Below are 16,987 nucleotides of genomic sequence, written 5' to 3'. Positions count from 1 at the left end.
TGTAGAAAAAGGTTCTGGCTATAACCATTGCTTTCTGTTTGCCTTTATCTCTGCTAACAGCCGCTGTTACTTTTATGCTTAATTAATTATGCCTTTTTTTAAAAAGAGCAACAGGCAGGGATGGAGAAGGGCAAGTAGGAGCACTTTTTCTCTACTGCGAAAATGGTCAAAGGATAAGCTGACATTTTATTTTTTATGATTCAGAAGAGCTTCTGTAGAAATGAAATGTCACCCCTAACTTCAGTGCCTTCTAGGCCACATCCGCAGAGGAACTATTCTAGAATAGGACTGGCCTAGAGAGCTTGGCTTGTTGGGTACCATATTCATTTGTTTCTGGGAGCTTTATGTCTAAAGGATGGCTGGGGAACTTGTGGGTCTCACTTGTGGCCAGTGGTCTGGAGTGATGAGAGACTTGTAGTTCCACAACTTCTGGGAGATCACAGTTTACCTCCCCCAGTTGAAACCAAGATACTTGGTTGTTGGTTGTGATTATTACTTTTGATACAGGACATTAGGTGCACTTGTGAGCTTTTATCTCATTTTCCCCTAGTTACATTTTATGGTTTCAACATTTTAAAACTTTTTTTTAACATATACAACCAAAACGCAAAATCAAACTTTTGTCTTTTCTCTTATTTTTGGTGACTTCCCACCCCAATTTCCATGGAGTTGTTGTTTCTCCCCTCCTGCTGTGCCCTGTCTTCTTATCTATCAAATCACAATCATGATATTATAATCTAATCTCTTCAATTGCTCATAGCTCCAGTGGCGTAGCGTGGGTTGTCAGCACCGGGGCAAGGCAAGTAATTTGCGCCCCCTAACCCGTGGATTTTAGCACTCGAGCCAGGTAGGGGCAGAGAGCTGCGAGTGCGAGCGCCCCCCCCCAGATGTTGCGCCCGGTGCGGCCGGCCCCCCCTGCAGCCCCCATGCTACGCCACTGCATAGCTCAAATCTTGCTCGTGAGTTCATCATACTTCTTAATACTTCTTAAGGGATCCAAAAAAGGAATCCATTCTCCCATAAGGAATGGAAGTATTGAAGTCTTGCAAGCTTTTCTCATGCTGCTTGTGTGGAGGTTGTTAATGCAGGACAGAAAATGGAAAGGGTGGCTTAAGAATCGTAGGCAATCTAATTACTATATTTGCCTTTTGGATGAAGGAAAAGCAAAAAAGGGGGAAAATATTGTTCGGTTTTCACATGGAGACTAAAATGTACAGTGGTGCCTCACAAGACGAAAAGAATCCGTTCTGTGATTCTCTTCGTCTAGCGGTTTTTTTCATCTTGCGAAGCAAGCCCATTGAAGGATTAGCGGATTAGCGGCTTTTAGAGGCTTTTAGCGGCTTATCTGCTGATCGGATCAGCTGATAAGCGGCGTGGCAGTTTAGAAAAAGGGGGGGAGGGGGAAAACCAGCAGGAACTCGCAAGACATTGTTGTCTTGCGAAGCAAGCCCATAGGAGATTCGTTTTGCGAAGCACCTCCAAAACGGAAAACTCTTTCGTCTAGCGAGTTTTCTGTCTTGCGAGGCATTCGTCTTGCGGGGCACCACTGTACTCTTAATTAAGCTGAGGTCAACTGCATGTGGAATATAGTAGTGTGTGGAAGGAGTATTGGGCCTTTGCTACTGCTTAGAGAGAAATGGTGGTTAACTGTTTCTGCCTGCTTCTTTGCCTTCTGTCGGGACACAGTTGCCAACATGGTGCCCTCCATGCTGAAGTTCCTTCAGACCCAGCCAGCAGAGCCAATGATCAGGGGATGATGGGAATTGTAGCCCAACCACACGGACTACCTGTCACAGAGAGCTGGTCATGGAAGGAGACGCCAGATGTCTCACCCTCACCTCTGCTTTCTTTCTGGATAGCATGATCATGATCTTGTTGGATTGGATCACGTTGAATGATCTTGTTGGATTGGATCCAACAAGTCCGTTCCTCCACACCACATGGCCCAATGAGAGAGGCTAGGCAGACACCTGCTTTTTCTTGTTTTCTGCCCACAAAAGGGTGTGGGGAGAAGAGGGCAGGTGTGAGTGATCACTGACCACCTCTTGCTCAACCAGGAGATGAAATGCTGGGTGATGCTGTGGATGGCTAAACTTGGCCCTCCAGATGTTTTGGGACTACAACTCCCATCTAGCTAACAGGTCCAGGGGTCAGGGATGATGATGGGAATTGTAGTCCCAAAACATCTGGAGGGTCAAGATTGGCCATGCCTTGTATGTGGAGGCACAGCAGGTTCACCCAGTTGAGCTTCCACTGCTGGAACCCCTCAAATGTAGAATCCAGGAGTTCAAGAGAGAGGATGAGGCGGCTGCTCCTTGCATGACCCGTGACCCACCATGTTATACCACCCAGAGCAAGGGCGGGGAGCCATTTTCAGTGCAAGGGGCCCACTCCCAACCAAAACGCAGGTTCAAGGACAAATATACTCGTGGGGGGAAGCAGCACTAGCGTGGGATGTGACCCAGGCACTCCATTCCTTTTGTTCCATCCCGCTTTCTCCTGCATCATCTCTGCCCCACAAGAAAAGGCGGGAAGTTGACCGGCGGCTGCCTCTCCCCTTTGCACGAGCCTGGCAGCGTGGCGAGGCGGGATCTCTCTCTCCGCCGCCCCCTCCAGTAGCGCCCAAGGACCCTGGGGAGAGCGACTGGCTCGCTCGCTCGCTCCTCCTCCCTCGGGCTCCGGCGCCGCCTCTGGTCCTGCCCTCCGGCGGCGGCGCCAGCGCCTGCCTCCCAGCTAGCCTCCTTTCCTTGGGGCCAGTTTATTCCCGAGGCGAGCCGTGCATGCTGCTGCCCTCGGCGTCCCGCCGTGAGGCGAAGAGCGCGGCGCTCGGAGGATGCAGCCTCCCGCCGCTCCGGTTTCCATGACTGACCCTTTGGCCGCGCTGGACCCCACAGGTAAGTCCTGCGGGCTGAGGGCGAGCGGAGCCGGAGAAGCAGGGGGGCTTATTATCCCGCCTTCTTGCTGTACCCGGCACAATTTTACACCCTGGGGAAACATATCTGCATCTGCCGTTTTTTGCTTCAAGTAGTTTCAGAGGGAGACGTACTACTCGCATGCACATGGATAAGTGAGAAGGGAACAGAAGATTTTATTTCCCGCTCCAATTGGGGGGTGGGGGGGGGAGAGACTGCATTTTTCTCCCCTTCACAAATATTGGATCCTCTCGAGCCCAGATCACTCGTGTTCTGCCTGCTGCGAACTTCTGGAATGGGGGTGTCTCCCCACCCCCTGAGTTGGGCACAGGGCAGATTTCACACGACCAAGAAGACGCGAGTTCAGAAGAACTCGCGCGTTGAGCTCTGGAGGGAGAAACCAACGGAGCCAAAGGGCCAGGTAATTGCGCCAAACCTTCTCCCACTTTGGAGAGACTAACAAGTGTTTGCAAACAAACAAACAAACGCCTCCCACCGGAGCTTCTAAGAGCTCTCCATGCTCTTAGGAAGGGCGATTCATTCTGCACAGTGAAGGCTCCCTAATGTATTTCATGTCTTTGAGCTCATTCCTCCTAGGCACTGCAGCCCAACGTGGGAAGCTGACTTAAAGCGAGTTAGACCTTGAGTCCACCTGCCTTAGTATTGTTAGCGTTGACTGGCAGCAGTGGCATAGCGTGGGGGGTGCAGGGGGGGCCGGCCGCACCAGGCGCAACATCTGGGGGTTAGGGGTAGGGGGCGCAAATCCACGGGTTAGGGGGCGCAAATCCATGGGTTGGGGGCGCAAATTACGGTACTTGCCTTGCCCCGGGTGCTGACAACCCACGCTACGCCACTGACTGGCAGTGGACCTCCAGGATTTCAGGCAGGGAAGCGGGGCATTCCCACGCTTGCCTGGAAATGCCAGTGAATGATTTTGGGGACCTTCATCACGGAAAGCAGGCTTTGTATCATCCAAGCTACAACCTTTTCCTCAAAGACACGTTCAAGTAGAATGAATTAGTATGACTTGTTCTCCTCCCCCAACCCCAATATCATATAGATACAGTGCTCTTTTTCTAGAAGAAGAGTTGCCAGAGCTCACCACGAACTTCCTTGTTCTCTTAGAGACAGATAGATAGATATTTCAGAGGTTCCTTTGACAGTGGCGTAGCGTGGGTTGTCAGCACCCGGGGCAAGGCAAGTAATTTGCGCCCCCTAATCCGTGGATTTGCGCCCCCTAACCTGTGGATTTGCGCCCCTAACCCCCAGATGTTGCACCCGGTGCGGCCGCCCACCCCTGCACCCCCCACACTACGCCACTGTCCTTTGATACTGCTTTAACCAATTTATTGCTTTGGGGACGGGACGGGACTGGGAGGCGATCTGAGTTTCTCTGCAAGGATCTGTTGTCTGCCTCCCCTTCCTGACTAAGGAGACTCCAGTGCACAATCAAGCTGTTAACTTTTTTCCGCCCCCTGAGAGGACTGCAGTGTACATAAATCTATTCTTAAATATATATATATAAATAGATAAATAAAAACAAGGCCATGGAATCATGCTGCATGCTTTCATCTGAACTATCCATCTTAAATGTTGCAGGTTATCGGTTTCTGGTTGAAAATTAGTAGTAATTAAATATATGTAATTACTTTCGAAATCTTGTGTAGACATGGTGCTTGTTTTACTGCCTATCATCGTATGTCTTTAAACAGCAATTGGGGCAAGCAGCTTATTACCGAAGAGTCCCATGTTATGATTCTCAGTGATAAGTTTTCCCCTTGATGAAAGAAAGAAAGAAAGAAAGAAAGAAAGAAAGAAAGAAAGAAAGAAAAGAGATGATAATCCCACAGGCGTTAATTGCCATGCAGATTCATACATGTGAATCTCACTCCAGGAATACATACTGTTGACCAGGCACCCCCAAACTCAGCCCTCCAGATGTTTTTGGACTACAATTCCCATCATCCCTGACCACTGGTCCTGATAGTTAGGGATGATGGGGGTTGTAGTCCCAAAACATCGGGAGGGCTGAGTTTGGGGATGCCTGCTGTTGACCAAGGCCATGTGCAATTTTTGCTGTGTTAACGTACACACGGGTGTTTTTTAAAAGGAATTTTGTCACGCTTGAGGTAGCCCTCAGATACTGATTGGCATTAGATAAAATGAAGAGTGGCAATATGATTCATGGTTTCTCTCATAATTTTTCCACATGTTGTCCAAAAAGCCTGGAGTTTGGGAGAGCATTTCTCTGTCCAGGAGAGATACACTCCCACTCCTTTAGGAACAATTCATATACAGAAAACCACAGTATGTCGAAGCCTGCCCATCTATGAAGACTTATGCATTTTCCGGCATTGAAATCATGGTACAAAGGGTTATGAAGTAACAAAAGAATAAGAGTGCCTTTGAAAATGTGAAGAATGCATTTCGTTCACCACTGAGTACCCACGCCTATATAGAGGGAAATATTTGTCCTTTCTGGGCAGCTTCTCCCATCTCTTTGAAAAAGAAATTTAGGGAGCCTAATTGGATTTAAAGAAAAGATCAGGGAAGCCCTGTGTGGAATTTAACTTTTGCAGAAAAGTTTCTAATAATATGCACACTTACCTAGGAATCTTAAAGCAAGAAGAAGCACCCATTCCAATGAAGGAAAGCAATTAATTGGAATCGTCCCTCTGATTGCAACCGACATGTGTGAGCACATCTTGTATTTTAGTTTTAGCCGTGTCTTAAAGAACACTGTTCTGACTTAAAATTGCAGTGTCTTGAATTGTCCTACCTTTAGGAAACACTATTCCATACATTATTTTACGTGGAATAGCTATTGTATCCTGATTCTTTCCTCATTGTTTCAAATATAAGACTAGAACTGTAATAAATAGATACATTGACAACATTTATAGCCCATGGTTTTGCTGCTCTTTAATCATTCTGATTGTGCGGGCAAACAGAAGCTAAATGATGTTTAGATAGATGTAGCTGCACATTGTTTACTGGGGGGAATGGAGGTTCAGAAGACCACATTTCAGATCTTTCTAAAAAAACTTTTTTTTGTACGTAATTTGCAGAATGGACAAAAAATCTGGCAAGGGAGCTTACAGAGATGCATGAGACTAAAATAGTGGGAGGCAAGCAACTTGTTCTGGATTTGTTCTGGATCCTATTGTTGATTGTTATTGATTGCCATGCATATGTTTTTTTAAAAGCCCAATTACAACTCCCTTCAAGTATTTCTAAGTCTCATTGATTTCAATGAGAGAATTCTGTACTACGAGCTTCTTAATTGGAATTCCAGAGGGACCACTGGATCATGCCTTTTTTATCTTTGCCCTTTTCCTGCTAATCCACTTGAATGGTAATGTTGCATATTTACTAGTTCATTTGTGCAGCGCTGCTGGTGGCTGCAGTTAATTCAATTACTGCATGCATAGAGGAGTCCTAGCTTATCACCTTGTTCAATAGCAAACTGGAAAACATGATACAATGTGCTTTTGAGAACCTTAAGGGAAGAGACTGTTTGGAATGTAAAGGTTCTCTTTTAGAATCCTTCTATTGAAATCTGTTTCAAGCTATGATATTTACAACCAACTTCCATTTTACCAGCAGAATTTCCTTGCAGTTTACCTTCATTTGGAAGATATGTGCTAGTGATTTCAGTCAAATTTCCTTCTAAGGAAGCACGCTTAGGGCTGGGACATCATTGTATTTGGAACAAGGAAGAAAGAGTTTAAAATAAGAACAGGGTGATAGAATTGTTACCGTGCAGCTGTTTAGAGTTATGGCCTACTATTTCAAATATATTAGTTTCCTATCTTTCCAACATCTTTTTACGCTGATCTCTCAATTCTTTTGACAAAAGCAATGCCAGCATCCAGTGATGTCCTTCTGCTCATGCAACAGAGATCAGCTTGTGCAATGGGACTTCCAGGTTCTCTTTCTCCTTCCTCCAGCTCTCCCATGTGCCTAAAAGTCTGCTCTGGAAGGTCCGCTGATGCCATAGAATAGATAGATTGATTGATCTTAGCCTTTTGGTAAAAATAAATAGTTGGTTTTCATCTTCAGGCCCTTTAGGTCTTTAGGACTGTTTGCTTAGACCATGCAAAGTGGGGCATGAAGAAATGTTGCATTGTGGATTTCACCTCTTCAGGACCTAAGCCAGCCATGTCTAATTCCAGGAACTCCATTCAATTCCCTTTCCAACCAGGTCCCTTCCCTCAGCAGACACTATTATCTGGCTACTGAGCATTAGACTGATTACTTTTTGACCCATTATCTTTCCCACCTAAATAATTGTACTTCTGCAAACTTTGGGGTTCCTTTGAGCATGCTGATATATCCTTCTTAATTTTCAGTGGTCCTGTTTTAGCTACAAACCTGTTAGCACTCACCATCTAAGTTCTTACAATGATGTATAAAGTGTTGGGTCTCTTCTGTTTGCAAGAGGGTTTTTAATAGATGCAAGGTGTTGTTGTTTTTAAAAAAAAACCTCTGTCTTTCCTGATTACCACAGTTGTGATATTCACATGACAACTGGATTTATGTTTCCATTTTAGCTATCCCAGATTACCTATTTGATAAAATATTTTTACTTGCCTTTTTCCTGCCCTTAACTTGTATTCTCATAAAGTAATATAAATGGCACATAAAAGTCAGATCCAATACTTTATTGCTTCTATAATGTTCATTAAAACCAGTACAATGTAAAATATCTGTACTGTATACTGATTTTTGTTTGAATAGTATGAGGTAAGCAATTCTTGCCATCACGACACACAATAAAAAATACATAAAATAAATATTTCCTGTTAATTTTGTTGTTGTCTTGTCCACTTGACTTTGGGTGGCATAATTAAAAACACTACTGCTCAGAGAGATTTTCATTAAAACTTTGAAATAAAGACAAATGAGGATTCTGTTACCTTAACCAGTCATTAAATTATTAATTGGAGAAGTAATTGATACCAAAGCAATGGAGTCAACATTAATACTGTATTACTATAGCTAAATTATTTAGAACATAAAATCAGGGTTTCTCTCCCCTCTTCTCTTAAATTCAATGAGCTAAGGATCTGCATATATAATATACACAACCAGGTTCTACCATGTAAATTCATAATAGCCTGTTGTGGGGTTTGCAATAGCACCTATTTATTAGTTTCTCTGCGTGCTGGACAAATCAAACATTTTTTTCCAGAGGAAGCAATTGCCAAAAGCATATTGTGGACTATGCACATTAAGCCATCACATATAGTATGAGGATGCAATGTATAATGCACTATTCTTTAAATTTACCTGTACAACTTGCCCCCCCCCGGACAAATACAATTCTTTAAATGTTGGTGTTGCTACCAAATGTTTGGATACTGAATGTTATGGTACTGATAGTATTCTCTGTGTGTACGTATTCTTTCTTTTAATAGCTGGTTCACCGTGTTACTGGTGATTAAATGTTTAGAACATTTTTTGTAACACCATGCAATTTAGAAAGCTGTAAAGTCTGACGCTCAAGTGGAATAATCCTTGCTTATCTAAGTAATACCCACTTTCTGTAACTCACTGTGCATGGCGTTTGTATATACTAGGGATACAGTCCTATGCATGCTTACTCAGATGTGAGTTTCACTGAATTAGTCTAAGGGCTTAGTCTAAGGTGCAGTGGCGTAGCGTGGGGGGTGCAGGCGGGCCCGGCCGCACCGGGCGCAACATCTGGGGGTTAGGGTTAGGGTGCGCAAATCCACGGGTTAGGGGGCGCAAATTACTTGCCTTGCCCCGGGTGCTGACAACCCACGCTACACCACTGCTAAGGTGAATGATACAGGATTGCAGCCATTATTGTTCAGATATCACAATGCCCTAGACAGCATTGTAGGTTTGGTTTTGAACCCTTTACATCCGTTGTATGCAGGAACTCCTCATTTTCAAGAGGTTGAAATGCAACAAAAAACAAGACAGCAATACAATTAAAAACCATATAGCATCTATCACAGAATGCTACAGGTATCTAGCACAACATACAACAGACGGGGGGATGGGACATTTAGTAGTTGGCCAAGACCCTCAGCAATTTTCAAGTGGTCCATGGGAAACCTCTGTACTAAATAATTTCCCAAGGCAGAAAATGACATGAGAAATTCCACTTTTTGTTGAATAACTACTTTAGCTATTCAGTTTCCTACCTCTTGGCTGGGCTATGAAACAGACCAGGTAGTCAGCTATACTTGCTGAAATTTTCCACTTCTTCACAACTATTTGCAGGAGCCCTGTCCCCCTTTCCATCTTGAAACCATAATCAGGCAAGGGGTGGGTGCTCTCTGATAGGACAATCCTTTGCAATTTAAACAACTCTTGTTGTGTTCAGTTGGGTTTACTCACATGGGATTGTAGCCCTAATCTCTCTTTTCCCTTCCCATGGATACATCAAATTACTATTTGAGGTGTGGTCAAACATTCCTGAGACAAGTAACTTGTACTGCGCAGCACAACAGTTAAGATGGAACAGAACTGTTTATTGAAAGAAACTGCACAACTCTAATGAGAAAAGAGAACGATCCCAAAATGTGTATTGCATAACATGCAAACTGAATCATGATGAACACACTATGTTGGCCAGAGTGTTCTAAGGTGTCATTATCTGACTTATAATAAACTAATCAATGCTCAAATCAGTAGTTGTGGAGGCAAAATTATTTGCCTTCTAAATTTGTGATATGGCGACTTTCAGTGTGCTATCCAAGTGCTACTATTACCTTGCCAACCAAAGTAGCCAAGCAAAATTTATAAGTTCACTGTAATGGGTCAAGAACTCGTTTTTCCTAGGTTTTTCTTGATTTATCATAGAGCTGAAGGTGCCTTACAAATGTTGCAAGTAGTAACTTAAGTCGCAAATTATTAATATTACAGGGTTGTGATGATAGGCAAATTTGTGAGTTCTGGGTGGGTGGCTACTCTTTAAGGCGAGTGGGTAGTAATGATTCTATGAAGAATAATACACACATGGATCTATCCTACTCTTTGCAAAAGAAAATGCACAAATCTTTTTTTTTAAAGTAAGCTGCTTCAAGTTGGTGATAACATGGGCTTTAGCCTGCAGGAACTATCTTTCTCTGGACATGCTGAAAACATGCAGAACAATTGTTTTACAGTAGAATATATCATATTGAGTTTTGTGGGTTTATGGGAGGGGATTGCAGCTTGAATTCCCTTGCTCTTCGTACATGCAAGGTGTTGGAGATGATTTCAAGGCAACTTTGCCACAGAACGTTAACTTCTGTCATTTCAGATGCCTGAGTGACTTTTGAAATCCAGCGTCCCACTTTTGTACCTTTCACTCACATTTAGTCATGGGTTTGTAGACGCTTAGATTTCTGCTGATGTAAATCCAGCGGATGTTTTCTTTAAAAACATCTCTTCAGTAAATCCAATAGAACTTATACTAAAACTTATTTCTTAGAGTTTACAAACACATGTTTTTTTCTCTAAGTAGGCAGTGTACAGGGACTTGTGCATTATAAAATACTGTAAGCCTGGATGTAAAATACTGTAATACTGGACTTAACCCAAATATGAATGTGGTGGTTTCTAGAAGCATATTGAATCTGGAGAGATAGCAGGAGGAGGAAGAGACTCCTCCTGTTTTCTGGTGTGGTTCTTCTCTTGTGTGTAAAGGATTACAAATTCAAAGCACTAGCCTGGACCTTTAAAATGCCTGACACTTGGAGTTATGCTTCAGTTCTGCTGGTCCCTTGAACAGAAATGTCATTCCTTTTTAATAGTATCATCCATTGAAAACCCTGTGCTAGAGAAGGAGATGGGGAAAGAGAATATGAGATACCAAAGAGACCTTTTTCAGATTACTCTTGAATCATGGCTGCTCTTGCGTGCAGTTTGTCTTTCTAGAGAGCCTAACTAAATGTTCCATGCAGATGCAGGCAATAAAATCCTAATGGTCAATTCAAAGAGGGGGGAAAAAGAGGAGAGAAAGTGAAGATAATTTGTAGAGGGGGTAAGCAGCTGGGAAGACAAAATGCTTTAGCGTAGCCCTTTCCTGTGCCTTCTCATTCTCTTCTTCAGATCACTCTCCCCAGCTGCTCCCCCTCCCCAGTTACAAATGCCTGGGTGGACTGATGGAAGTGAGATCATCAGTATTCCCAGTGGTGCCCTTGTGGAAAGCACCGTCAGGCTGGGGCTGAACCAGCTTGGGATCTGTTGCATCCTGAGGTGGGTTTGGAGCCTGCTCCAGGCTGGTGCAGCAATTTGTCTCGCTCCCCTTACACCCACTTCTCCAAGTGGTTTACAAAAGCATGCACAAATAAATCTTAATAAAAGTTTAAGCACAGAATAAAAAAACCCCAGAGTTTTAATTACCTTTAAACTGTGCAAAATATTACTAGAAATCATCATGAACTAATCAGGAGCATACCAAATATAGACCCCAATACAGACCAGCCATAAAAAGATAATGACCACTTAAAGATGGAGGGATGTAACCTCTCTAAGCTCATGAAGAATGGAGAAGGCCCTATTTCAATATATTTTTTTCATAACAGACTAACAGTGTCTGTGTGTACGTGCTTTAGTGGAACTCTGAACATTGTCTTCTTGAAAAGCTCTGTCCAAAAGTTATTGGTTCTTTGGGTTTTTTCTGCTTTAAGAAGATTGACGAGTAGGCAGAACCTAAACCATGTGATTCAAGAGAACTTTGTGCATTACCCCCTCCTCGGCTAATATCTTCAGAAGGGTAATTTAAGCTGGGAAACAATGAAAGGGGACAGTTCTAAAGCCCCCAACAAAACTGCTCTTCACCAGACTCTGATCATGGCTCTCCGGCACATTTTGTTTGACCCTGGAGTGTTGGGCTTGGCTATTGGGTTTTGAGCTCAAAGCCATGCTCACCGACAGGGTCAGCCCACCCATGTTGTGGGGGGAAGTGGTTGCCTCAGATGGCAGATCTGGACTCCTCCATGGGCTTGCCACACTGCCACAGGCATGCCATGCTCCTGCCACTACTTTAGATGTCCCTGAAGTAGATGTGTGCCTGCAGGAGGCAGGAGTGTGGTGGGGGCAGAACATTTTGCCTCAGGCAGCAAAATCTCCTTGGCCAGCCCTGCTCACCTATAAAACCAGGGCTGGCCCTACCATTAGGAAGAGTGAAACAGCTGCTTCAAGTAGCTGGTGCTGGGATGCGGGAAGTGGCAGTAGGGTGTTGGACAGCACATATTTCTTTGCCTTGCGGCCTGCTCTGCATTTTAAGCTGGCTGTTCTCAGGTACGCTGGATAAAGCTGTCCTGCCACCCATGTTGAAATAAGATTTAGTTGTCAATCCAGTTATCTTCTGCACACAGAATCATAAAATTGTGGAGTTGGAAGGGACCCCAATGGTCATCTGGTTCACCTCCCTGCAAGGCAGAAATCTCAGCTAAATCATCCATGACAGATGGCCATCCAACCTCTGCTTAAAAACCTCCAAGGAAGGAGAGTCCACAACCTCCCAGGGGAGTCCATTCTATTGTCAAACATCTCTTACTGTCAGAAAGTTTTTCCTGAAATTTAATGGGAATCTCCTTTCTTGTAACTTGAAGCCCTTGGTTTGAGTCCTACCTTCCAGAGCAGGAGAAAAGAAGCTTGCTCCATCTTCCATTTGAAAGCCCTTGAGATATTTAAAGATAACTATCATATCTCCTCTCAGTCTCCTCTTTTCCAGGCTAAACATACCCAGCTCCTTCAACCGTTCCTCATAAGGCTTGGTTTCCAGACACTTGATCATCTTGTTAGCCCTCCACTGCAGACGTTCCATCTTGTCAACACCCTTCCTAAATTGTGGTGCCCAGAATTGGAGACAATATTCCAGGAGTGGTCTGGCAAAGGCAGAATAGAGTGGTACTATTTCTTCCCTTGATCTGGACACTATACTATTGTTGATGCATGGAATGGGGGAGGGGGTGCCACCTAGCCCTTTGGATCAGGCAGCAAAATGGATTGAGATGTCCCTGTACGAAACTCACTGGAAAGCCCTAGGCAAGCTGATGTTTCTTAGCCTATGCGACAGGGTTGGTTATAAGGTTAATTCACCATTTTTAGTTCCTTTGTGGGAGAGTAATAATAATAATAATAATAATAATAATAATAATAATAATAATAATAATAATTTATTATTTGTACCCCGCCCATCTGGCTGGGCTTCCCCAGCCACTCTGGGCAGCTTCCACAGAGACCAAAATACACTAAAATATCACACATTAAAAACTTCCCTGAACAGTAGTGTTATGTACTGAAGCTCTCACCCTAGGCCAGCAGGAGGATACTGTAGTTTTCACTCAGGTCCACATATGCAAATAAGGGATTGAAAGTGATGTTCAGTGATTGGATATTTACAGAAAGTTGTTACTGTTGCTTTGTAGTTGAGCTCTATATAAGCAGGCTGGCTGAACCCTTCAGTTCAGTTCTGTTCTGGCCTGTGAATAAACAAGAGCTGTTTGAAGAATTGCTGTGTCGTCTGATATGTTCACCCACAACTTAACAAGTAGGATACAGGTGTAGCACATTGCTGCCGCCTTGGGATTTGTGCATATGTACTGTGGTGCTTATAATAACATTTCCCTCCCTCGCTCCACAGGGCACTTTGAGAAAAGGAAGAAAACTTCTCTATGGTTCACAATCGCCCTCCTGATAGTGTCTGTTTTCATACTGACCATAGGCCTTGCAGCTACCACCAGAACAGAAAATGTAACTGTGGGCGGTTATTATCCAGGAATAATCGTAAGTAGGAATTATATTTTAGAGTTTCAAGTATTTACAATGCTGTGTGCCATGCAATGAAGTAACCATTGTGCAGAATTATCTGCCCAACAAAGCTTTTTTGTGGAATTTGACAGCTCAAGCAATGTTAACCTGATTGTGTGTGTACGTATGGATGTTTGTGTGTGTATGTGTGAAAGCGAAGACAAGCAAGCTAGCACATGCTGAGTAGATTAGAACAAGATACTGGTAGATGGATACAGGGCCCCACTGCAAGTATTGTTAGGAATATTAATAACCCATCTATCTTCAGTTCTGAATCTCTGTCATGAGTAATATTTCATGGAGAGAGCTGCCTAAATGTCCATTATTTCCTACTGTGTTTCACATACATAGATGCATGTTGCACAGACTTGGGGAGTACAGAACAAGCTCAGATTGATATATATGTGTTGGAAGATAAGGTCTCATGTGCAGCAGCACATAAAATGCTAAAAAACAAAATGCAAGGTTGGAACAACCATACTTGTGAGAAATTTTAATCAGGAAGTAAATTCTGTACTCCTGCCTCATTTTCCACTGTTTCCAGAATTTTAGGTATTTTATTTACAGTAATTAGTAAACGTTTCTTCCTTCCTATATAGTTTATATATTAATAGCTGCAGTTGCCATAAGCCTTGAACCTGTACATACTGCTCAGTTGCCTGGAACAACTCTAAAACAAGATAGAATCCCAGGCTATTTGTGATCTCTGATATGATTTTAAACGTTGTTTGTATTTTTAATCCTGTAATGTGCAATCTTTAACCACATTTAAGCTGCTGGACCGGGTTTACACATAGTGATAGCATGGTTTAATAAATGATTGTTAAACAAACCATGGCTTAACATGGTGTGCAAACCAGGACACTATCCTATATACACAGCTAAGTTGACCTGTTGTTTCTTTGTTCTTCGCCACAGCTTGGTTTTGGGTCCTTCCTAGGGATTATCGGTATCCATCTTGTAGAGAACCGGAAGCAAATGGTAAGCACATAATATATTTAAATGTTGTTTTAAAAAATCTATAAGATTAAATATGTTATTGCAGACCTCAGACGTTTCATTCTCAATGTATCCTTCAACGGTCAAATGGTCAGTTGACCTGTTGTGTTTCAACTCTCCCCTCTCCTGCTTTTCAACTTTTTAAAGGGGTATATTAGATCCCTTCCATTATTTACCATGAGACCAGCATTTTACCTAGGCATGTTTTGGTTTCTGGTTTGCTTTTTCTCCCGTTGTTTTTCCTCTTGTAACTGATACCCCAATGCAGATTTCATAGTTGAGGGGTTGTCAGAACTTTGTTTGCCCTTAAGAAAACAAATACATATTTTGTACATGCTTTTTTGTGTAAAATAATAAAAAGTTAACCATTGTGTATCCCAGCAACTTTTATGTTACTATTCTTTTGTTATGGGATACTAATGCATTTTGATAAATTAAACTGTTTATATTTGGAAATCAAATCATCAGCTGGACTCTGACAGCTACTCTGAAAACAAGTGGTTTTGGTATATTGATATCCAGAAAAGGTTCAAATTAATCAGAACAGCAAAAACCAAGTCATTGATTTTGTCAGTCTGCCTTCAGCCATGCCTCACCTAATTATGATTTTAAAAGCTTCATACTGAGCTTGAGTAATATTTCAAATGATGCCCGAGTATATATATTTTTAAGAAGCGTATCTGTGGAGAGCCATGAGCTCAGTATATGCATCTCTCGGAACTGGGGGAAATATCTACAGAGGATGCAGCTGCCCTAAGTGCTCCATCAGCTTCAACCACACAGTCCTTGTAGAGAGATTAGTAAATCATTGCGCCTGCCTGCTCACACATTCTTTAAAAGGTTAGCTCTTGCACACGGAGAGCTACAAAGCCACCTTAGCAATACATATACATGGCAAGCAACTTGCACGCTCTTGCTTAAAATTCATACTGATGCTTCCCTGAGGTTTGTCCAGCTCAGGCCTCCTACAATATGTGTCACCTACCAAATATAAAAGCAGCCTGCCGGTTCCATATGTGGTGCTTGGCAAACCCCATCCCCTTCATTTGCAGTCCTAGGCTAGTGAAAACTGGAAGTTTATTTAGACTTGCTGGTGAGCAGACATAAATGGCGGGCCTTACTTCATGATTCATTGTTAGTCGTTTAGTCGTGTCCGACTCTTCGTGACCCCATGGACCAGAGCACGCCAGGCACTCCTGTCTTCCACTGCCTCCCGCAGTTTGGTCAAACTCATGCTGGTAGCTTCAAGAACACTATCCAACCATCTCGTCCTCTGTCGTCCCCTTCTCCTTGTGCCCTCAATCTTTCCCAACATCAGGGTCTTTTCCAGGGAGTCTTCTTCTCTTCTCATGAGGTGGCCAAAGTATTGGAGCCTCAGCTTCACGATCTGTCCTTCCAGTGAGCACTCAGGGCTTGTTTCCTTCAGAATGGATAGGTTTGATCTGTTTGCAGTCCATGGGACTTTCAAGAGTCTCCTCCAGCACCATAATTCAAAAGCATCAATTCTTCATGATTCATAGCAGGTGGGGAATCTCAGGCCCAGCAATCCTTCAGCAATCTGCATCTGGCCTTTGACATTGTCTACAAGTGCACCAAGGTGAGCAAGACCTGACAGGCATTTTGTAGGTTTCCAGCTACTAGAGATCTTCCATTGCTTTGGCGAATTCTGAACTGTTTTGAGTCTGAAGTAGCTGCAGTTGCTTAAACTCAACAGCAAATCCATCTGCGTGGATTTTGGCATTGCGATGGATGCTCATGACTGAGTAGTTAATCTAGCTGACCAGCCTCCCTATTGTATACAGTAGTTGAATCAAAAGTCAGCTATTTGTGGGACTGGATTGTTATCTAGCTTTGTTACATCGTATTTGGTATTGATTTTGTAATATTAATGTTATATTTATTTCCTGCCCTTCACCAGCAGGTCTCAGTGCAGGTTACAACAATGTAAAGTTCAAAATTCAGAACATTCAAAACAGATCACAATCACAGGAATAGGGTGGGCTCTGAAAACACACATCTCAGGTGCCGAAAGCCAGGGCAAAGATACATGCTTGTTCACATCCTAGTAACTAGACTTTGATAATATTTGTACTCCAGATTAGGCTTTTGTTGTTCTTCAGGTTTTCTCCCCCATGTTTAGGGCAGGGGTAGCCATTGTGGTTCCCCCAGATGTTGTTGGATTACAACTCCCACCCTACATTTATAGTCCATTTTTCTTCTTTCACATTTCACATAATTTTAAAATCACATTATTATTATTATTATTATTATTATTATTATTATTATTATTATTATTA

At 43.0% G+C, this 16,987-nt stretch overlaps 1 protein-coding gene across 3 annotated transcripts in view; it reads left to right on the top strand.

The window, feature by feature from the left end:
- Window positions 1-16,987, top strand: part of TMEM255B (transmembrane protein 255B) — a 59,012-nt gene that overhangs the window by 14,911 nt on the left and 27,114 nt on the right. The window contains exons 1-4 of one of the 3 annotated variants that reach the window (XM_082218831.1): window positions 2,771-2,894; window positions 5,524-5,606; window positions 13,525-13,667; window positions 14,610-14,672. In XM_082218831.1, coding sequence (XP_082074957.1) covers window positions 5,603-5,606; window positions 13,525-13,667; window positions 14,610-14,672 — 210 coding nt within the window. In that variant the 5' untranslated portion in view covers window positions 2,771-2,894; window positions 5,524-5,602. Of the gene's footprint in view, window positions 1-2,735; window positions 2,895-5,523; window positions 5,607-13,524; window positions 13,668-14,609; window positions 14,673-16,987 lie in introns of those variants that run through there. The other 2 variants (XM_082218829.1, XM_082218830.1) reach the window with 2 other exon arrangements.

Source organism: Podarcis vaucheri, assembly GCF_965113315.1.
Source record: "Podarcis vaucheri genome assembly, chromosome: 4".
Classification (NCBI taxonomy): Eukaryota; Metazoa; Chordata; class Lepidosauria; order Squamata; family Lacertidae; genus Podarcis; species Podarcis vaucheri.
This window is presented reverse-complemented; position numbering and strand designations above follow the sequence as displayed.